This window comes from Electrona antarctica (genome assembly GCF_951216825.1).
Source record: "Electrona antarctica genome assembly, chromosome: 6".
In the NCBI taxonomy this organism is placed as follows: Eukaryota; Metazoa; Chordata; class Actinopteri; order Myctophiformes; family Myctophidae; genus Electrona; species Electrona antarctica.
Genome location: NC_136811.1, coordinates 49,231,864 through 49,256,085, shown reverse-complemented (window position 1 = coordinate 49,256,085; position 24,222 = coordinate 49,231,864). Strand labels below are relative to the sequence as shown.

The 24,222-nt window shown below is 43.7% G+C and overlaps 1 protein-coding gene across 1 annotated transcript in view; it reads left to right on the top strand.

The window, feature by feature from the left end:
* The window catches only part of LOC306925120 (activating signal cointegrator 1 complex subunit 3-like), a 250,456-nt gene that overhangs the window by 100,771 nt on the left and 125,463 nt on the right, over positions 1-24,222 (top strand). The window contains exons 11-12 of the mRNA XM_079503798.1: positions 464-535; positions 12,018-12,152. Of these exons, the coding sequence (XP_079359924.1) occupies positions 464-535; positions 12,018-12,152 (207 nt within the window). The remainder of the gene's footprint in view (positions 1-463; positions 536-12,017; positions 12,153-24,222) is intronic.

Sequence of the window (24,222 nt, the reverse complement as noted above, 5' to 3'; positions counted from 1 at the left end):
GTCACCTCCAGTCGACTCATCGCCCTCCAAGTTATGTAGGCCTACAGATAGGGACATTATAGTAATCCAGCGTTCCCCCAGCATTTTTATTTTTACGGGGGGCAGTTATGGGTATAGGTGACAGCGTCTTTTCCATATAAACTGCCAATAACAGCAGACACAGACCAATATTGCATTCATTGTTTTGTCCTCCTTTTAGCAAGTCCAGCAATTTGAATCTTATCGACATGCCCTAAAATGCCAAATAGCAAAGCAATTGTTTAGATGTTTCAGTAACGTGTGTAAGCACGACATATACACGACTCGTCACACGGCGATAAGACGCTGACAAAGCGCCTGCTGAAATCCAGAGGTTATAACCATATTGATCGCTATCGCTTCGACTGCAGCGACAAGATAGTGGCGAAAAAGAGCCGTGTTCAGCCGAGCGCTAGACCATTTGTACTTTCTGTGCCTTGTTCAGATCCAGCAGCTTCACGACATGGAGGAGGTGTGCTATGAGAAGGTGGTGCACAACGTCCGAGGAGGACATCAGGTAACGTCCCTCCCATGCAAACCTCTGTACAAGTGCTTGTAGATCGGCTATTTTCAAATGGCCGAAATGTATATAGGGCTGAAGTAGGTAATCATTGTTTTTATATAATAATGTATATAATAATCAAAATCTACAAGGTAACTATAGTAAACAAAGTTTTCAAATAAATGTAGTGGAGTAAAAGTGAATTATTTGGGTCTGGGCCATGGCTCAGTGGTCCAGGCACCTTGGCAGGTAACCCAGTCTGGCAGTGTGCTGCGGGTTCGACTCCCGATCCCGACGGCCTTTACTGCATGTCACCTCTAGCCTGGTTAATAAACCAGACCGAATCAGCCGTTGGCAAAAAAAAGTTGCCTACCAGCGGATTACGGTCTGGCGAGGCTCAGTAGCACGCCTCTTTCCTACAACCGAGAACAGGTCGGACCAATCGGGACACGGTATGCAATATGGGCGGGCTTTGGTACAGTGACGTTCAATGCTTGAGACTTTTGACTGACAGTAGCTCTGACCAATTGCGTCAAAGAGAAAATGTTCCCCGGGAAATGAAATCCAAGTGGAGCCAGCCCAGACTGATATACCGCGACAGTGTTGTGTGATATTAGTCTGGCTTATTAGCCAGGCTATGTCACCTCCCCCTCTCTCTCCCCATTTCAGCCTACTGTCTAATCCCTCTATAAAAAATATAAAGTATAGGTGAAAGCCAAAAAAAAAAAAAAACATTAAAAAAAAGTAAATTATTTGCCTCTGAGATGAGATGTAGTGGAGTAGAAGTAAGTAAGTATTGGAAATTGAAAATACTCAAGTAAAGTACCAATACCTCAAAATTGTACTTAAGTAAATGTACTTAATTACTTTCCACCACTGCTCTTCACTCTCTCACTCAAGCATAAACACACACACACACACACATGTGCACGCATTCACATGCAAACACTGCACACGCATCCTGTTTGGACTATGGGATGGTATTCATAGTCTGACTCTGGAGAAAGGACTCCCACACACTGTCTTCCTCACTGGCATTTATTTGTTAGGAACGTTCTCATGAATGTTCCATGAAATATATATTTATTTTTGTGAAGAAGACATTGTGTGGGAGTCCTTTCCTATAAATAAGATGAGTGGGGAAAAAAATTGTGATTATTCTTTTTGAACAAAATGGATCATTAAAATCAAAGAATATTGCACAAATGGACAACTCGGATAATACTTCAGAATGTTGATTGGTTGGCTCCATTGTGTATCTGTATCCTATAAAAAATGCATTGCGTTGGCCTTGGCCATACCTGCCGGTTTTTTCTTAACCCATTTTGGGCAGGAACCCCTTTTGGTGTTTTAACTGAGCATTATGTTATACTTTAGCTACTTAAAAATAGCAGATCTACAAGCTCATAGCGCGCCACCGAGTGGCGTGCTACGAGCTTGTAGGTCTGCTATTTTTTTTAAATCGTGAAAATGCGGCACAAATCTTTGAATATATATATTCTTTCAGAAGACTTTTATTTTTATTTCGATGTCAGGCCTAAATGGGTTAACAAACAAACAAACAAACAAACACAGTGGTGTGTGAATCTTTTAGCTCATTGTAACTAAACCCTTTTCGAGAGAGAGACCGAAACATATTTAGAATATCCCAAAAATGTGAACTCATCCCTAGTTTGAACACAGAGCGCGTCGATATAGTCGGGACCCGTATCTCTCTACACTTGGGTTTTCAGTGTTCTGTGCGTCTCCGTATCTCCCTACACTTGGGTTTTCAGTGTTCTGTGTGTCTCACTGTGGGGGAAGAGCACAGCCATTCTCTGTGTCCGACTGAAATAATTCATCATTTATATGAAGAAAAAAAAAGACAAAGGAAACTCATATGAACCACCACCATGGCCTTAAAGTGCTGGCAGAGCGGCATTCAGTCCAGCGACCCTGAAGACCCCTGCGTCAGGCCGACCCCTGAAGACCCCTGCGTCAGGCCGACCTCCGTTGCGGCGGACACTGGGGTTCAAGCGCTGAAGGTCGATGGAGAGGCACACCAGCCCTTCTTATTGAGGCAATTTGTGCCCCGCAGTGTCCCTTCCTCCCTGAACTCAATCTCTCGAGTCTCATAAATCAGAGGGAAATGGACTGCCTTGACTACCAGAACTATGCACACTAAACAGAGCACCGCCTCCCCCCCCCAACCCAGCTTCTTCCCTCCACCCACCGCCCCGATATATTGAATTTATCTGCCTTTTTTCCATCTCCTCGATGAAACATTTCCAGCATTCGCCCGGCATTGTGACCTTGCCTTTTCGAAAGAATGCGGATGTTGAATCGGCATTGTGTGCACGTCGTCTGGAGGTTGTGGCGGGGTGAGGTAAACATTCTGGGCTTAGAAACAGTATTCATGATTCAGGATAATTTTTTTTCTTTTGGTCAAAAAACTGTCACTACATTACTTTATGATTTATTGTGTCTTGTTTTGTCTAAAAATGGAACGAGACAGACACGGATGGCAACGTGACATCAGAAAAGTAATCTGATTCTCTCACTTTTTAAAGCTTTTTGAGAGCTTTTGCACAAAAGATTATATATATATATATATATATATATATATATATATATATATATATATATGGCCAAAGAACAACTTCCCCAGTAATAGGAACGCGTTTCGCCGTGTAGGCTTCGTCAGGTGCTTTGCATGCAAAGCACACAAGCCTACAAGCATATATATATATATATCCTTCTACCCTAATAGACAGGGTGCACATGGCCGTTTATCCGTGCTCCTTCTCCTACCAAACCACACTGTTAGCACACATCTCTCCATGCACGCTCCCAGAATCCAACTGCACTACATTGCATCCACGCAACTGTCATATTTACTGTACAGATATTACTTTTGTCACACACACTGTTATTGCGCAACATTTCGCTGTGATGCAAATTACATCACACCTTTCTCATTCCCCGGCTCCTCCCCTTTTCACTGCACACACACACATACACACGCACGTGCGTACACACATACACAGGGCACAGCAGCACGGTACAGCACAGTATGCTACAGTACAGTACAGTACATTACTGTACAGTATGGTAAGGCACAGCACAGTATGGAACAGTACAGTATGGGACAGTATTGTACAGTACAGTATTCTACGGGTCATATACTGTATAATGATTGGACTGCCGTGAAACTTGTCCATCCAACAATTTGGCCCAATACTAGTTATGTTGAAAACTACTATGTGCAGCAGCACAGCCTCCAGAGGCCACTAGCAGGGCTTTTAGACTCCTGGTCTTGTTTTACATGAACACCTGCTACCTGAATAGTCCCTAGTCCACCATCCTCCCCCCCTCCCGACTCCAACCTCAACACCAGCAGCCTCGGAGGCCCTATTGGGAAAATGAGAGTTGTGGATTCAGCCATCCCCGTTTAGCTCCCATCTGCTCAGTGAGTTGAGATCCCTGTTGAGCACACTGCTTATCCTGTCTGCATCATTTTAATGGGAGCGTGCGCACGCACGTACGTACCCACGCGCACACACACTGATTCTCTGTCTCTCTCTCTCTCTCTCTCTCTCTCTCTCTCTCTCTCTCTCTCTCTCTCACACACACACTGTGACTTGCATTTCTCTTTCTCTGTCCGTCTCTCTGTACAGTATGTCTGTCTCGCGGGTCACTATCTCTCTCACGCAAACACACACGCATATATAATGGCATTTCTTCTATGGCCAGTGAGAACTCCTTAGCACACATACTGTACTCTGCCAGATATGACTGCACCAAACGGCAGAAAATTTCCCTTATCTGGCCTGTCTGGGAAAAAAGAAAAGAACACACTAAACACGAGCTCTGGCCAGGCCTCCGGGTCGCGGCCGCCGAGACCTCGACTCTCAGCCATGGGGACCGCCATTCGCCCTCTCGATATTAAATTGTCAGAAGTGGCTGTGACATATATTAATTTCATCTGGGAGCGCGTGATGGATGAAATTTTCTTTATGAAGTTTCCCCCCGCCAGCCCTCCTGCTGGGATAGCCTGGCCGGGGCAGAGACAGAGCTTTAATAAGCTTCAGAAGACCACCGGTTATTCTGCCGACAACGCTTCCACACTGCTCAGCGGTGCTGATAAAACGCCTTCAATAAATAACATTTTGCTGCAGCCGGTCTCACCGGGCCCATGTGGCATATCATGTGTGGAAGTTACACACAGCACTGTGAAAGCATGCAGTGATATATGGCCTTGCAATAAACTGCCATACAAAAAAAAGTCGCCCGTGTAAGTCAGACAGAAACAAAATGACGACATAATGCCGGTTATGATTGTAATCGCACGTGATTGATCGTCTGATTAACTTATCAGAGTTGTCAGAGCACCTGGACATTGTGTTGTTGTTGTTGTCTCCGTTCAATAACTCATAATAAAGTCAATCATGGTCTTTTATAGGCTATTGTATAATGTGTTTTCTTCAGCATGTCAGATTATAGTTGTGGGCCTTGTTGTGGCAAGTCAGCAATGTCGTTTCAAGTGCAGTGGGCTTTTCCTTTCATGTTCTCATACAATTAAAAACAAATATCTCCTATTTGAACTCAATGATGAAGCATATGAACATAATAGAAGCAATGCTTTGTCAGAACAAGCACGTGATCATTGTTATTTAAAGATAAGCTAAGGTAAACCTTTTTAATGCCTGGAGGGGCATTCAGGTGTCTCAGTAGCAACAGGAGCAACTTTGAAATACAGGAGAGGCACATGCAGGGTATGTATTTTTGCTTCAACAATCGGTCTGTCAACAAGGTGTATGAATATACTGTACTCTATCGACATTAACAAGAATGTTATTGTTGAGAAGTGTACATCCCAGCAGTCCATGTGCAAAAGAGTCCACTGCAAAACATCACTAGTCTGTAGGGACAGTGCAGGTCTTAAATTCTCACATGGGATGAAGCTGGATTGTGAAGCCTGAGGGCTACAGGCACAAATGACTGGCCAAGTCATGTTGCGGTGTGAATGTCCTCCGCATCGTAGAAGGGATGGGTTCTCCATCCTCCACATCCTTCCTTTCCCCGCATCCATCTCCAGACTGTGCAGTTCATTTTGTTTCAGTCTTACTTATAAGGGCGGACTTTTAAGGGGCGAGTATAGGTCGGAGTGGCACATACAGTACGAGAAAGCTTGCCTAGGGCGCAAATTGGGCTACATCCAGGCTTGGCCGCAACACCTACAGCAGTCAGCTCGCAGTAGCCTACTTGCAGTTACCTAAGCAGAACGTTGTGGTCGAAAGGCAAAGCTCTGTCGACTGTGCTAACCGGGGTGACATTAGAGTTCTCAAATTCTGCCCGAACCCGACCCGACATTTTCCTGCCTGGTTTTTATAATAATAAAAGTAAGAATTCTGTTCTGTCTGTTTGTGTATTTAGCTATTTTGAAAATGGTGCTGACTGGGGGTCCGTACGCTTTTCCGACCAGTCATTGGTCCGACATGCGGATAACGACCGGATTAAGGTTTGGCGAACATGCATTAAGGTTGGCGACCGGATTAAGGTTGGCGAACATGTGTTAAGGTTGGCGACCGGATTAAGGTTGGCGAACATGCGTTAAGGTTGGCGACCGGATTAAGGTTGGCGAACATGTGTTAAGGTTGGCGACCGGATTAAGGTTGGCGAACATGCGTTAAGGTTGGCGACCGGATTAAGGTTGGCGAACATGCGTTAAGGTTGGCGACCGGATTAAGGTTGGCGAACATGTGTTAAGGTTGGCGTACATGCTTGCGGTTATGGTTAGGTTAGGGTTTGAGGTTGTCGTTGTCGGACCAATGACTGGTCTGTGATGAGTTCTCAAATTTCACTTAAAACCACTTACAAACCAACCTACATTGACTATGGTCCCCCAGGGGTCTGTATGTGGCCCCCTCCTTTTATCCATCAACGTCAAATGTTTTAGCCAAAACATGCTGCATTGTAAGCTTGTAGATCTGCTATGCTTTGCCAAATACACACCTGTATTATGACATTCCCAGAACAGGGACGCTGGGGTTCATGTGGTTTGAAGTAGATCAAAGTCAACAGCAAGGTGACTTGATGGGAGTGTGGTGACCCAGTACATTAAGGAAGACAGAGAGAGAGGACAGGAATGCCCCCCAGGGTTATTTACTGTGCATGTGGGCTGGAAGCTGCCGTGTCCTTTAGAGCACTGGTTGCCAAGCACTGGGTCGGGACCCATTTGTGGGTCACGGACACATTGTTTTCTTTACTACCTTTTTGTTTTAATTATTATTATTTCAAAACATTTTCAAAGAAACATTTCCAAAAGATATCTTTTGGGCTTTTTGCCTTTATTTATAGATTAACAGTAGTTTGACGGGGAAGGGGGGGAGAGAAGGTCATCGGGACTCCAACCCGCGACACGCTGTCAGGCATATTTTGAATTATCAATTTCTAATCACTCAAATCAAACGTTATTTATAGAGCACATTTAAAACAATCAAAATTGACCAAAGTGCTGTACAGGGTGAGATAAAAACAAAAAACAAAAAACATCGACAACTAGAACTGCACTCTGTCGAGTGCCTACTTGCTTGTTGCACACTAGTAGGCCAGTGCGCAAGCAGAGCGTGCAAGTACTGTAGACCGATACATACTTTAAAATCTCAGCCTCTCTGTGAAAGAACGTTTGCAATATTGAATTATTAGGTTTAGCTATTTGCTACGTACATTGCTTTTGGAGGAGAAAAAGTAGTATTTTGAAGTATGGTAATGATTACTTATGCCTGTTATGGCAGTGGTGTCAGATTACATACATGTATACATAGGGGCATTACCTTTAGTCCACCCGACACTGCAGGCGCTTGAGTGATGCCTGGTCGATGCCGAAGAGGAGGGAGTTGCAATAGCGTGTATTGCCATCTCCAGTTGTTTAGGTGGGAGATATGGTTTTACCTTGGTCAACGGCCGTATTTGAAAAAAGCTGCTTTTAACTATGGAACTAATGTTTTTATTAAGTGTGAAGGTGAAGCCACGGTTTTTGACGGAGGAGCGAATGTTTGTGCTGAGGGTGAATGGAATGGTGTTATTTATGTATGGTGTAGTGGCAAGGCCAAAGACTTGTTTTGTTTGAGTTCAGGTTTAAAAAGTTTATGTCCATCCAAGAAGTTATGTGATTTAGACAGTCCTGTAGACGTTGGAGTGAGTTATGGGTATTGGTGGTGAGGGGTAGATAGATTTGGACATCGTCCGCGTAGCAATGGTATGCAATGTGGTGTTTTTTAAGGATTGTTCCTATAGTGGCAGCATATAGAGAAGGAATAGAATAGGGCCAAGGATAGAACCTTGGGGGACACCAGACGTGAGGGCGGGGCCGAGGGGGATACGAGGTCACCTAGTTGGACTGAGAAGGTTCTATCAGTAATGTATGACCGAAACCAGGCCAGGGCAGTGCCAGAGATACCGAAGCAATTGGAGCAATCACTGGAGCAATTATTTTTGAGTGGCAAAAATGGCGCTGTTGTGCCAGAAACAGAGAGAGAGAGAGATAGTTCTGCACTGTTGCCTGCTAATGAGAGAGAGAGGGAGAGGGAGAGGGGGGATGGGGGGTTGGGGGGGGTCAGGGGGAGAGGGGAGTTTGGTCAACTGTATGTATGCTCACTGTGAAGGTCAATGCCTCTGTTCTCACCTCCCACTGCTGAGCTGTCGATGGTCTCTTTCTTTTTTTTTTATGTTTTTTTTTTGTGGCTTTCTCCTTTATTTTGTATTTTTATGGAGGGACAGACAGTAGGCTGACAGGAAATGGGGAGAGAGATGGGGGGAAGACATGCAGTAAAGGCCGTCGGGATCGGGAGTCGAACCCGCGGCACACTGCCAGACTGGATTACCAGCCAAGGTGCCTGGACCGCTGAGCCACGGCCCAGGCCTCGATGGTCTCTTTCATGCGCTCCCTGACGTGCCTGTCTGTTCTGTTCAGACATCACATTTCAGATTATATGAAATGCTCATCTTTTTCACCACGCTAGAGCTGCTGGATCATGATCTTTTAAACACATTGCCACTTGTAAAAATATGTTATTAATCAGTCGTGGGTGATTCTACACTGCAGGAACTCGCTCCGGTGATTAGGAATTGACATTAGTAAAGGAGGAAACTAAAATAATCATGTCGTGAACACACACACACACGTTTGAGCCGTTTGAGCGAAGCTATGTGTGGTGATATGATAACACAACCTGGATTAGACACACATGTGGCCCGTCGTTGGCAGCCATGCATGTGCAGTAACGTCAAAAACTGTGGTCATAGAGTTAAACAGAGTTTCCAAAAAGACACTAATAATCAGTCACACTTTTGGAAAGTGAAAAAAGGGCTTTGCATTTGGGTGCATAAGCTAATGGCCAATGGCTGTGTGCAAATTCAAATCAATTGTTCCAGGCATTGAGGAGAAGCGGACAGACAGAGAGTCATGATTAATAGGTAGATAATAATTAGAACAATAATAATACATTTCAGTTTTTTTAAGTTTTTTTTGTGGCTTTCACCTTTATTTTATATATTCTTTTATGGTGGGACAGACAGTAGGCTGACAGGAAATGGGGAGAGAGATGCAGTAAAGGCCGTCGGGATCGGGAATCGAACCCGCGGCACACTGCCAGACTGGATTACCAGCCAAGGTGCCTGGACCGCTATGCCACGGCCCCGGCCATACATTTCATTTTTAATGCACTTAACATTTGAAGGAAATGTGCTTAAAGAATACTCAACATAAATAAATACCGTTTGAGGGTGTGTTGATCATGGAAGTTATTCATCCATCCATCTTCAACCGCTTATCCGTAGTCGGATTCACCGGGCAGACATCAAAATGTATATAGGGCTGAAGTGGCTAATGTATGTTTTGTAATAATAATCAAAGTAACTAGTAACTAATGTTTTAAAATAAATGTACTGAAGTGAAAGTACAATATTTGCCTCTGGGATGTAGTGGAGTGCAAGTAAATATATCCGAAATTGGAAATACTCAAGTAAATACCTCAACATTGTACTTAAGTACAGCAAGTAAATGTACTTACATAGTTCCACCACTGGGAGCTTGACGTCTCACCCGGCTGTATGTTGTCACCAATCACACTCAGACCTATCATGGTCCAAAATGCAAATAACCACTTGCTGAAACTCCAAACCACTTTGGCCTGTGCTATGGCCTGTCACATTTGCATAATATGAATATTCATAAATGCATAATTTCTCAATGAGAGGAAAAAATTGTAGATATGCTTCCAGCACCCTTTTTAGAGTTTTTTTCTTTTTCTTTTTTCCCCCCTTTTTTTAAGGTTTTAAGTGAGATAAATCTGGAGTGGGACATTAACATTTAACAGCTAAAATGTGTTTTAGTCAACCTTAAAACATCACAGACTACATTTAGAGCACCACAGCAATATGCAGTCCTCCTCCTTGGCCAAACAGACGTGGACTTTTTTAAATTTCATCTAAACAGCATGCAGGCATGAGTGGTCTAAGAATGATGAGAAAATGCCAGATTGCCAATCCTACTCATGCGATGTTTGTAATTCTTATAAAAGAACACAGAAGCATGTCCACATCTTACGGAGGTTAGGTATGTGCACAGTCTGTTGTTTGTTGACCACCTGCTCCATTGCAGGAGGTTATTGCATTTTAGAGGCCGATCTTTCCAGTTTCCAGTGGGAAAAAATGGCAACTTAACCCATTTAGGCCTGACCTCAAAATTAAAAAAACATCTTCTAAATCCTTTTCTGAAATAAATATTTTCACGATTTTTCAAAAATAAATTTAGCTATTTTCCAATAGCTAAATTATAACATAATGTTTAAAACACCAAAATGGGTTAAATAATCAAAAAAAAGTCTACCAAATAACAGGATCTCCTCACTGGTCAGTAACAGTGGGAGACCTTAGAGACCAACGGCGAGCGTCGCTTGAATTTCATTGGCTATCGCCCACTATCGCCGGGCGACGTCGCCCCAAAAGATGAATTATTTTTACCTTTTCGGCCGACGTTCCTCTGCCCACTTTTCGACCATCGCCTGTTCGCCTGCTATCGCCTCTATCGCCAGTAGTTGCCGGGTCCCATTGACAAATAATGCACTTGTAGGCCTGCTATTTTTGAAAAATCGTAAAAATGTGGCGCAAATCTTTGAATATATATTCTTTCAAAGTGAATGTTTTTAACTCGGGCCTAAATGGGTTAAAACGTGCTGTAAGAATGAATTGAGGACTCTCAGGAGCACCTATCAGGAGCACCTATCCAATGTCACTTTGACTATGCATGCACCAAGGCTTCAGACATCCTAAAACAAGAGGACCCTTGTAGGAGCACCTATCCAATGTCACTTTGACTATGCATGCACCAAGGCTTCAGACATCCTAAAACAAGAGGACTCTTGTAGGAGCACCTATCCAATGTCACTTTGACTATGCATGCACCAAGGCTTCAGACATCCTAAAACAAGAGGACTCTTGTAGGAGCACCTATCCAATGTCACGTTGACTATGCATGCACCAAGGCTTCAGACATCTTGTAGGAGCACCTATCCAATGTCACTTTGACTATGCATGCACCAAGGCTTCAGACATCCTAAAACAAACGGCTCAGGCTACGTTTCTGCCCTTTCCTGCAGTTTTATCTACCAAACAACCAAACCACCCATTACTCTGTCTGATATTTGTTGGCTTTTTTGTGTGTGCGTGTGAACACGGTGGAGGAGGAGAGCCGGGGATCAGCCGTTTGGTATTGATTGTTGCTGTTTTTCAGTATCGATTGTTTCTCAATGTCAGACCTTTTCACGATAGTCCCAAGTAACAGCCCTCTTGACGTCTAACAAAACACCATCTGTCTCTCGTTAATGGGGACCTTCTGCTGTTCGTACACTGTGACCTGAGCTACCTCTGCAATCTGGGATGCTTTTGGGGGGCTTTAGGGAAAGATCCAGTTCAGTTGTTCTGTCAGATAGTATGGGGAAGACACAGAGTCATGGTTCAACAACACATTGTTGGGAAATGAAACAGATATTTCTTTCTCTCGCTTTCTCTCTCTTTGCTTGTGCAATCTTGGGCAGTTTTTTTTGTTCATCTTCTGAAATTTCCATATAGAAGTTTAATGACATGGAAAGAGAAAAAAAACATAGATTTTCGTTCACTTGTTTTACATCTTAATCCGTGGAGCATCACATACGGGCATTAATTGCACTGTTAAATGTGACTGTAAATGTACACGTTTCTAGTTTTATCGCCGTCGATAAATGCGTGTGTGTGTGTGTGTGTGTGTGTGTGTGTGTGTGTGTGTGTGTGTGTGTGTGTGTGTGTGTGTGTGTGTGTGTGTGTGTGTGTGTGTGTGTGTGTGTGTGTGTGTGTGTGTGTGTGTGTGTGTGTGTGTGTGTGTGTGTGTGTGTGTGTGTGTTATCCAACACCTGTATCTTGAAGCACTTGTCCTTGAATAAATGACATGGACTCACTTGTGTCCCTGTGTGTGTTTCAGGTGATGGTGTTTGTCCACGCCCGTAACGCCACGGTGAGGACCGCCATGGCCCTGATCGAGATGGCCAAGAACCAGGGAGACATTTGCCAGTTCCAATCGGACCATGGACCAGACTATGGCCAGTGTGAGAAACAGGTACTGCATTGCACACGCTGTATTGAACACTTCCGTATAATATACATGGTCAAATGGTAAATGGTGCATTTTATATGGTGCCTTTTATCCAAAGCGCTTTGCAATGATTTTTGAATTACATTCTCACACACACACACACACACACACACACACACACACACACACACACACACACACACACACACACACACACACACACACACACACACACATTCCAAGGCACCAACCTGCTCACTGGGAGCAATGTGTCTTGCTCAACGACACTTTGACACTGACTCTGGGGGAGCCCGGGATTAAACTGGGAACCTTCCGGTTCCCAAGTGACTCCCACTGTTGCTCGGAGACCCAGGCGATTTTGTTTAAGACAATAGAAAGGCGAACGACCGAGGAAATGTGGCATAGGAGTGACAGCCAACTCCAAACAGAGTTGGTGACGTCATTGTTAGGGTTGGGTAGGGTACCGAACCTTGGGACCTAGCAGGAACCGATAACGACATGCTGAGTACCGTGTACCCATTGTTCTCTGCTGTGTTCTACCGGGGAGGGGCGGGGAGGAGGGCATAGGTTGGTGAGCCAATATAGCCTGGCTAATAAGCCAGACCGAATCAGCTGTTGGCAAAAAAAAAATTGCCTGATAGCGGATTACGGTCTGGAGAGGCTCAATTGTACGCCCATTTCCTACACCAGAGAACTGGTGTGGCCAATCGGGACACGGTATGCAATATGGGCGGGCTTTGGTACAGTGACATTCAATGCTTGAGACCTTTGACTGACAGTACCTCTAACCAATTGCGTCAAAGAGAAAATGTTTGAACCCACCCCCCGGGAAACAAGATCCATACACAGCATCTCCAGACTCAAATACCACACGACAGTGTGATTTGAGTCTGGCTTATTAGCCAGGCTAGAGCCAATAGGGAGCCAGCATCCGTTTCCAGTTATAGTTTGAGCCGCCCCCCTATGCCATGAAAAGCTTGGGTAGTTTCAGGCTACTGTTGCTCTAATGTAGACTTGTAACACACAATGTGTGCAGAGTGCAGACACATACAAACTCAACACTGCCGTCCCCTTGCTTCAATACAGCCATGGAACAAATATCACTTGGTCTCGTTCCACTGGTCTGGAGAAACCATGAGCAAACGGCAGGATATGATGTAAATTCTGTGCACACGTCTGCAGTAGTGTTTTTAGTACCCTGTCGGTGTCTGTAAACGAGCAAAAGTTTTCTCATCTGTTATTGCTCTTGTAATTCGTACAATAACCCTCACATAGTGTGGCCCCTCCCCAGTTATTGCCCTCTAACGATGAGCAGAGTCAGAGCGGAGAGTTTCTTGCTGCGTGGCGCTCTCTCTCTCTCGCTCACACACTGTGGACGAGGCTGCAGAGGCTCGGGAGCCCCGCTGACGTTATTTACCAGCATTTATTCATGAGATTTAGAGGGGACGAAAGTGAAGGGGAGGCAAAGTAAGAAAAATTGAGGTCAGGCACCTCTTTAGAGCTGTTTCTTCCACGGGGAACAGTAAACAAAGAAGAGTGTGTGTGTGTGTGTGTGAGAGAGAGAAAGGGAGAGTGAGTTCGGAGAGGGCCCACCCCAATGGAAATCACCACACATCAACGGCCCGCCGAAACTTCACGGCACCGAGCACGGGGTAATTAACAACGGGTATGCGGCGCGCGAGCTCTCCGCCCGAGCAGTCTCTGGATTAGCCTCCTGGAATATTAGCGCTATCATCGGGCCATTACATAATCACGATCTTAGTTCTGCAAGGTAACTCATCTTCATTTCCCAGACTACTGTAACTGTGCACTTAATACTTTGGAGGTGATGAGAATTGAGAAGGATTATGGAAGGAAATATATGGCACAAAAGTAAGAGAGCGGGAGAGAGAGAGAGAGAGAGAAAAGATGTGTGTGTGCGCGTGCGTGCATGCACGTGCATGCGTGTGTGTGTGTGTGTGTGTGTGTGTGTGCGTGTGCATGCGTGCGTGCGTGTGCATGTGTTTCAGTGCATGGTTTGACCACTTAACCACTTAGTGACTACTAGTACCGTAATTTCCGGACTATAAAGCGCACCTGAATATAAGCCGCACCAGCTAAATTTAGGGAAAAAAACAAATGTGTACATATACAAGCCGCACTGGACTATAAGCCGCATAGAGGCCATAGCCGGCCATAGAGATTTAGAAGGTCCCCTAGTGGCCATTAGCTGTAAAAATCCATAGATTAGCCGCACCGTTGTATAGGCCGCAGGGTTCAAAGCATGGGAAAAAAGTAGCGGCTTATAGTCCGGAAATTACGGTAGTTAGTTACACAACCCACTAGTAGTTACACAACCCACTAGTAGTTACACAAGCTGCTATTTTTGAGAACCACTGTTCTAAACCCTAAGAGTTTTCAAACGTATGTTGTTACTAGTCAGGCCATGCAGAAGCATGCTCAGTAGTGTCCTTCATGCACTATAAGCTTTAAATCAGAGAAAGTGGATGATAAATTGTTGGAAGGAAATTGACTTTGTCAAAAAAAAAAAATCTGTATATCACTATAGTCTCCTCTAATGTCATTCCTGTCGAATGTCATGTTTTTATTTTCCGTGTGGAGATTAGCTGTTGCTATGCACCAGCTAATGAGGATCCTAATTAAAGTCTAAACAACATGACATCTGGCCACTAGTTCATTAGGACTCAGGCCTGCAGGCCTGGTGGCTTCACTGCCCACTGGTCTATAGTTGGTCCTCTTCCTCATTTCATTCTACAACTCTTGGGAAATAGACTAGATCTACAAGCCTCACAAGGTGCCGTAACACAACGCGCTGTGAGTTTATAGAAGGACAGGTCAGAGAGTGTCTTAGCCCAATGTTTGCCTGTTATGGCATGCTCCGAATAGGGACGCTAGGGTTCAAGGGCTTTTTTTAAAGCATGCCTACATGCATTAGCGTCTGCTGTTTGCGTGTGTGTGCATATGTACTGTGTGTGTGTGTGTGTGTGTGTGTGTGTGTGTGTGTGTGTGTGTGTGTGTGTGTGTGTGTGTGTGTGTGTGTGTGTGTGTGTGTGTGTGTGTGTGTGTGTGTGTGTGTGTGTGTGTGTGTGCATATGTAGTGTGTATGCATTCTGTGTGCATATGTACTGTGTGTGTGCGTGTGTGCGTGCGCGTGCGTGCACACTATGTGAGTGCCTTTGTTTTGTGTGTGCGTGCGTGTGCGCGTGCACACTATGTGAGTGCCTTTGTCTTGTGTGTGTGCGTGCGTGCATAGTGATAGTTAAATGAACATTGGGGGATTTGGCAGCGTATATGCTTGGATGTGTAATTAATGGTGTGTGTGTGCAGTGAGAGAACACAGAGGTGGAGCTGTGCTCTGCCTCGGAGGACGGTCAGTCAGACTCACACTACACTCCACATTTAACCCATTCTGGGCGGGAACCCCTTTTTGGTGTTAGCATTATGTTATGCTTTAGCTATTGAAAAATAGCAGATCTACAAGCTCATAGCGCGCCACCGAGTGGCGCGCTACGAGCTTGTAGGTCTGCTATTTTTGAAAAATCTCGAAAATGTGACACAAATCTTTGAATATATATTCTTTCAGAGCAAACGTTTTTAACTCAAATCTTTGCTTCTGCATGGGGGGTCCCTGGAACAACATATTTTCAGATGGGGGTCGCCCTACACATACATATAATTCTGTGGGTCCTTGACATGAAAATGTTTGAGAACCACTGACATAGATATATTGGGTTTTCTAAAAACTGTCAGGATTTAGAAGATATTTGTAGAATATTTTCTCCGGTCAAAATGGGTTAAATCTCTTCCCCCAGCATAAGGCGCGCGGTGATAAATGTAGTAACCTTTTCCTTTTTATTCCCTCCGGGGGCGCGAGCCCAGATTGATGTGCCTGCTAATCTCCCCTCTGTTTGTGTGGAATATGTGTACGAATCAGATCACTATTCATGCTTTCTCAAAACTGGAAATGGAGACGAGAAGAGATTATGTCGACGAGCCTAAAAATGGTACATCGTTGGCCTGGTTATTTTTTTTTGAAAAGAACATTATTTTCGAACCGTCGTCGGAGAGCACCGCCTGCTCCGTGTGTCTGTATGATGTATGTGGGGGCTGATGTCTGCCTGCGTGCATACAGTACCAACCAGTGTTAACCCATTCTGACCTGAGATCAGATTCTAAAAATGTCTTCTACATCCTGACAGTTTTCTGAAAAAGCTATGTCGTTCTTCTATTTTTCAAAAATAGCAGACCTACAAGCTCGTAGCGCGCCACTCGGTGGCGCGCTATGAGCTTGTAGGTCTGCTATTTTTCAATAGCTAAAGCATAACATAATGCTAACACCAAAAGGGGTTCCCGCCCAGAATGGGTTAAGTGTAAGTACAGCGTGAGTCTATAGATGTGTCTCATTCACAAAGCAGTTGTAGTACGTTGCATTTCTACTATATTTGAGTGTAGTTTTTTGTAAAGACAGACACAAGTGTGTGTGTAAAGCCTTAACCCATTTTGACCTGAGATCAGATTCTAAAAATGTCTTCTACATCCTGACGGTGCTCTGAAAAAGCTATGTTTCCGTGTCAGTCGTTCTTCGATTTTTCAAAAATAGCAGACCTACAAGCTCGTAGCGCGCCACTCGGTGGCGCGCTATGAGCTTGTAGATCTGCTATTTTTCAATAGCTAAAGCATAACATAATGCTAACACCAAAAGGGGTTCCCGCCCAAAATGGGTTAATTTGTTTTGCGTATCGTAGGTGTCATCAGATGATGAATCCCGCCTGTTTGTAAATCAAATGTGCGTTCATGTGTGCCCCCATTTGCATTGTTCCGCGCCCCATTTAACACCACAAAAGGCAACCCTGGAAAATCCCGACGTGAAGCCAAATTTATTTCCAGTGCTTTTACTTCTACTCCACTACATTTCAGATCTAAATATTGTACTCCACTACAATTATGTTAACACTTTAGTTACCAGTAAGACGCCTGAGGGCAAGAAGCGACCTCGCCCTTTAGGGCAAGTTCGCTTATCGCCCTCAGGCGTGCACGCATCCGCCTGGGTGACAGCAGACTGCTGGACGAGTGCTTGCGCTTTGGAATGGGGGGTCAGATCTTAATTTTCGGGCCTGTTGAGAACTCTAGTTTTCGCCGGCTGTCGGGTGTGGCTGCACTAATAACTTTGGGGCAGGCCCGTCTAGAGTTTGAATGGACAGGTATCAGTCAAAAGGGAGACATCGAAGAGAAAGGATGGATGGGGAAGGATCAACATATGGAATGTCAGAACAGGTCAGCTCCATACAGTATATGGAGATCTAAGGGTTTGAGGTTTGAGGTCAGATGTAGAGTTGCTGGCCAATATTGATGACATCAATGATCCCTGATGATGTCACGTGCTCAATCCCTGATGATGTCACGTGATGTCACGTGCTCCATCTCTGATGATGTCACGTGATGTCACTGCTCATTCCCTGATGATGTCACGTGATGTCACGTGCTCATTCCCTGATGATGTCACGTGATGTCACATGCTCAATCCCTGATGATGTCACGTGATGTCACGTGCCCGACACACAAACTGACGGGAACATACATTAACCACTTTAGCCATATATACGTTTTGGCCAATGCGTCACATCGCGATGCATTGTGAGCTTGTAGATCGGCTATTTTCAAAATAGGTTTTATACATTTGAAAACTTGTGAAATTGGAATTTCTGCACAATGTGTACTTTTACATTTGGTACTTTTTTACCTTTGTACTTTTAGTCAAATACATTTTGGACTTTTGCTTGTAACGCTGTAGTTCTACATTAATTGCAGTATTGATACTTTTTTGAGTACTTTTCCCACCACTGCTCTGTGGTAGGCTACGGCGTTCAACAGCGTCGCTTGTCAAAAAGAACACATGTGCAACCTTCTAACGCTTTGTGTCGCAAGCTTGTAGACTAGTAGTATTTGGCCTTGTAGACCAGTTTTATGAAAAACCTTATGTTTCTATATCAGTGGCCCTCAAACTATTTCATGTCAAGGAATAATAATTATAATGTAATAGGCCACCGACCCCCATCTGAAAATATGTTGTTCCAGGGACCCCCCATGAGAAGCAAAGATATGAGTTAAAAGACGTTTGTTGTGAAATAATTATATTCAAAGGTTTGCGCACATTTTCATGATTTTTCAAAAATAGCAGATCTACAAGCTCGTAGTGCGGCACTGTTGAGTACTTTACAATTTACAATTTAGGCATTTAGCAGACTATATTAATCCAGAGCAATTTACAATGAGCAAGAACAAAAAAGCATGGCAATACATCACATACATAAATTATGAAACATGCGTAAGCTAAAGAAGGTAACAGTGGAATATCTATATAATGAAAACTATGCATATAAACTCTACATACTATACTATATTATACTATACTATACATATATACTATGAAGTGCTATGACTACATAAAATGCAATTCTAGTGCTGTCTACATGCTATAAGTCTGTATAAAATGCTATGTAAGTCTACATAAAGTTCTATCTAAGAGGCTAGGGTAAGTGCTACCGGCCATGATGGAGTCATTTTTAAGTGGTGCAACCACTGGTGCAACCACTTCATTAAGTAGCTTTGTGTGTGCCTGGCTGCCTGGGTCTGAGCACGGAAATAGCATTTGGTTGGTTTTCAAAACCAACCAAATGTCCCAGTACCCTGGGACCCTGGAGACACCCACCACACGGTAACTCTGTCATTTCTCAACCGTTTCGGACGCGGGGTAGCTCGCCGGAACCGGGCCGGCACCCTGGGCGCGTTCCTGCGGGCCTGGAAGTTCCGGGGACCCCCACACGGAGTTGCACCACTTCACACGGGTGTGATTTTTCTGCTCTCTGTGAAAATGAGAAGTAAAATGTTTAGCATTCACAGGGCCAAAATGACAGGCTAATAAAGCATGGCGGGATATTACCCAACAATTGCTCTCTTTTGATGAGGTCAAATAAATATCCAGGACATACTGGAACATCGCTATCCGATATAGATTATGGATTAGGAGTTTATTGACCACCGATGGGGAAATCCCTCAGTGGATTAAAATATCAACTGCGGGATTGGATTGGATTAAAATGTCCTTTTCCACTGTCTGCATCGGATAATGGACACTGCGTTCACCCACCCGAGCTGCTTCATGAGATGGTAAGACGTGTAGTCTTATCGTGTATAGCGTTCATCTGATCAACCAGTTTTATAATTGCAATTGAATATGCAAGAGGCATGAATCAATTGTAATCAATCGCCAAAGCATATTCACACTTGCAGAAATGGCAAACACACTGAGAACCTAATTGGCTATGTTCAGCTCTAAAGGCATCAGTTGGAAAAATACTACATAGAAATCGGTTTGATTTTTTTCCTTCATGCCTATCCTTACTTCAAAAAAAGCCATATTTTTCAGATTTAGCACTATTTGAATAGATTTTGCTTGAAGAAGAAGGCATTCTAATCACTCTATGCATGTTTTATCCCATACTGTATATGTGCAGTGGTGTAAAATGTACTCAAATGTTTTACTACAGTACTGTAAGTGTCAACAATGTAGAAGTCCTTTGTTACAAGTAAAAGTAAGGAATTCAAACGTGACTTCAGTCAAAGTACATACTGTACGTACGTGTTATGAAAATGTACTTAACCCATTTAGGCCTGACCTCCAGTTTTCTGAAATAAATATTTTCACAATTTAAAAAAAATAGCAGACCTACAAGCTCGTAGCGCGCCACTCGGTGGCGCGCTATGAGCTTGTAGATCTGCTATTTTTCAATAGCTAAATTATAACAATGTTTAAAACACCAAAAGTAGAAAGTACTCATTATGCAGAATGTCCCATTTCACAACTTTTCAAATGCATACAATTTATAAAAAAAATCTTTTAAAAATAGATGTAACCCACTGTGAGCTTGTAGATTGGCTATTTTCAAATGGCTGAAAGGTATATTGGGCTGAATCGGTTAATCTATGTTTTGTAATGATAATCAAAATCTACAAAGTAACTAGTAACTAATGTTTTCAAATAATTGTGGAGTAAAAGTAATAATATTTGCCTTGTAATGGAGTAGAAGAAAAAGCACTGGAAATTGTAAAACACTCCAGTAAAGTAAATATATACCACACAATCGTACTTAATAAGTACAATTGAGTGAATGTACTTAGTTACCGTACACCACTGCATACTGGTGCCCAACAGCAGACGTGAGCCTGCATATGTAGTAGTTATAACGAGGATGAATCATCAGACTGTATGCAAACACTTGTATTTGCGCGTTAGAATAAAAACTGTACTTATACCACACTTGGTGATCGAGGCCCTTGGTGTGTAGTGTGTACGCCGGTAACTGCACAGTGAAACACTTACGTAGTAGCTCGCAGCACAAGCTTTCTGAGTTGACATGACGAGCACTGCCAGACTCCATTGATACTCTGTATCATTTTAGAGTAACATTATTATTATTATTATTTATTTTTAAGAAAACTCTTAGAATGTAGAATAGTGGTTTAGAACGGTTGGTTCTCAAAAATAGCAGATTTACAAGCTACAGCGTGTCACTTTGTGCCACGCTGCGAGCCTGTACATCTGCTATTTTTGAACATTTTAGAAAAATCTTTTAAGTGTTTTTTTAATTTTTTCTTCTTTTTTTTTAACAATTATTTTCTTCTGTCCCTAAAACATTGAGCGGAAAAGCCAACGCGAATCATTTTGAGGACTTACTGCTGATTCACTAGTTTGTAGGGCCTCAGGTCTTAACGAGATAGCCTGTCTGTCTGCCTGTCTGTCTGTGTGCGTGTCCGTCTGTCAGAGGGATGGGGGGGGCTCATCCCACTCTAAGCCCACACAGAGATAATGCACGGCTTATTTGCGCTCCAGAAATTGCCCCGCATTAATATTTATAGGTGTTTTTTTTAATCTCCAATATGCATATGTAGTGAAATGAATCACCTCCGAGGTCAGTCATATAATTTGGCATTTATTTATCCCTACTTTAAAAGTCAGAAGTGATTCCGCCGTATTTATTTTTTTTCTTTTTCGCGGTCCTAATGTTCATTAACCCATTCTGGGCGGGAACCCCTTTTGGTGTTTTAAACATTATGTTATAATTTAGCTATTGAAAAATAGCATATCTACAAGCTCATAGCGCGCCACCGAGTGGCGCGCTACGAGCTTGTAGGTCTGCTATTTTTGAAAAATCGTGAAAATATTTATTTCAGAAAACTGGAGGATTTAAAGATATTTTTTTTATTTTCTTTTTCATAGAGGGATAGGTATACAGTAGGCTGATAGAGATGGGGGGGTGACATGCAGTAAAGGCTGTCGGGATCGGGAGTCGAACCCGCGGCACACTGCCAGACTGGATTACCAGCCAAGGTGCCCAGACGGCTACGCCAGCCGCCCGGGCCAAACTGGAGGATTTAGACATTTTTTAAATTTCGACGTCAGGCCTAAATGGGTTAATTGGCTTTATCTCGGGGGCTGGAGTGGCTGTCAATCAAGCTTAGATATCTTAATGCATCCACTTGAATAACTTCTCATTAAATAATGGATTTTTGGCGAGTTCATGACTGTGCTCTGATGTGTGAATTATTATTTATTTTGTATTTTCTGTGTGAACGTTCCTAATGAGTGCAGTTTAGCGAGTGGGCGATCCACAAGAGGGATGGGGGATGTGTGATGTTGTACTTCTAGGTGTAAAGAGCACTTTGCTTTTGCTTTTGGTTGCCAGGTGATGATAGAAACTGGTTCACTGTAGAGTTTTGGCAATATCACAGTATTGTGTTGATATCATGGTATATCTGTGATCTTAGACGTCGTAACATTGTGACTAGGGTTGTCCTGATCCGTTCACGTGATCGGAAATCGGGTCCGTGATCGGGACATCCCTAGTATAATATTATAATATAATAATATTATATCCATAGTATTACCAGTAAGACAGGGCTCCAGACTAACCTTTTCACAGGTAGCACTGGTGCCACCTACCTTTTCATTTGGTAGTGCCACCACAAATTAGGTAGCACCATTCTTTTCTTTGTATAGCGTGGTATTAATACATGATCTTATCATGCCCCCACATCGGGCGCCATTTAGTTATGTAGAGGTTTCCACCATTAAAGGTTTGGAATCATAAAACCCCCTACAAAGGTCACTGTGTAAAAAACAGCAACCTACCTGGTTATACTTCAAAACACTGTAGATGGTTTCAACCCAACACAAAGTCACTCAGTCAATAAAGGCAATACCTATTTATATTCCACACACACAAAGTCAGTTTAAGGTTTTGTGTTGAAAATTAAATGCAGTCCAAACCTTTTGGATTAATAAAGTGACAATTTGTACAATATCTCCATTACCATTATCCAAATTAATTCCTTATTATAATATTTTTACATTTTGGAAAAGATCTTTTGCAATGTGAAATGCCACCGAATTCTTAATCATTTTCCTTGTCTTCATGGGCCAACTTGTGAAAGCTGCATGCTTTTATTGTGAAGGCAAAAGTTTCTGAATGCTCTCAGAGCCTGCATATCTCCGCGTGCTGAAAATAGCTGATCTACAAGCTCACAACGCGTCGCGTCCGCGACACGTTGTGAGCTTGTAGATCAGCTATTTTCAGCACGGAACACTTTGTACGACGAAGAATAAATCAGGCATCAGTGCTCTTCACTCACTAGGAGGGAGATTAATGTCTTTTGTTGGCCGATCATCATGTATGGACACATAGGCTACCTCCTCGATGCAAACATAACAAGCATTGGAAGCTATTTTTCGTGGCACATTTCGTGGCACATTAATTAAGGTAATTAAGTTTACCTCCTCACTCAGTGTTTGGGTCGGGAGTCGGCTGTCTGTGTAGATCATGACTGATCATCATACAGTTAGATATGCGCGCTGCTAGAGATGTGACGTTCGTGAACGAGTCGGATCAACGGCTCTTTGAAAGGAACGATGGGATCCGGTTCACAGTAGGGAGCCGTTTCTTTTTAGAGGAGGAAGGGGGCAGGGGGGTTTCAACCAGGGCCGGTCATGAGCAATCTGGCGCCCTAAGCAGGATACACTGGGGAGGCACTGGGGGGGACACTGGGGAGGCACTGTGGAGGCACTGGGGGGGACACTGGGCACTGGGGAGACACTGGGAAGGCACTGGGGAGTGGGGAGTCACTAGGGAGGCCCTGGGCAGATATTGGGGAGGTACTGGGGAGGCACTGGGGGGACACTGGGCAGACAGAGTTTGCCCAGAGTGGCCCAGATGCGCCGCTCTGACCATCCAAGTCTGAAGGGTTTATTGGTGGGTTTTCGTGAACGATCGTTCTTTGAACACTGGGCGTCAGGCGAACGTCCAATGTTTTTATCAATGGAACGGGCAAGCACTGCGGGATGTTTTTTCCCCCCCACTCATCCTTCCAGGATGAGTGGGGGGGAAAAAACGACCAGTTTTTAAAGACGACCAGTTATATAAAGATATTTATATAAAGATATGGTTGAAAATGGGCGAAGTGTTCCTTTAACTCAGCTCCAAAGCATGTGTTCACAATGTTGCATTTCAGGCCCATAACAAAGTTTCCCTTGTTAATTATGGACCTGAAATGCAACATGCTGTTGAAATGACAGTCAGCAAGAGTATAACAAAGTATACTATACACTGTTTTTGATTCCTTTGTGCTCAGCAACGAGGGATATCAGGGAGGGTTCACAAGACAATGCAGATCAGACAAGCGGCTGAGAGTTGCCAATAATTAATTTGCTGTTATTTTTGTCTGTCTCTTCTCTGTTTTTCTGGTCATAAAGATCCACAGCTCACAGTCTAACCCAGAGTATCAGGCCTCGAGGCAGGCTTTCAGTTTGTTGTGTGATGAAAGCTCGACCTTTCGCAGATGGCTGGCATTCCCGTTCTGTTTGGTGTGTGTGTATGAACGGCACGCTGCCAAGACTCCACTGACCAGCAGAGGAGCACTCAGTAGAGACTCACCCCCCCCCCCTAACCACTGACCAGCAGAGGAGCAGTCAGAAGAGAGGGGCCGTCCGTCACACCCCCCCCTCCCCCCACCCTAACCA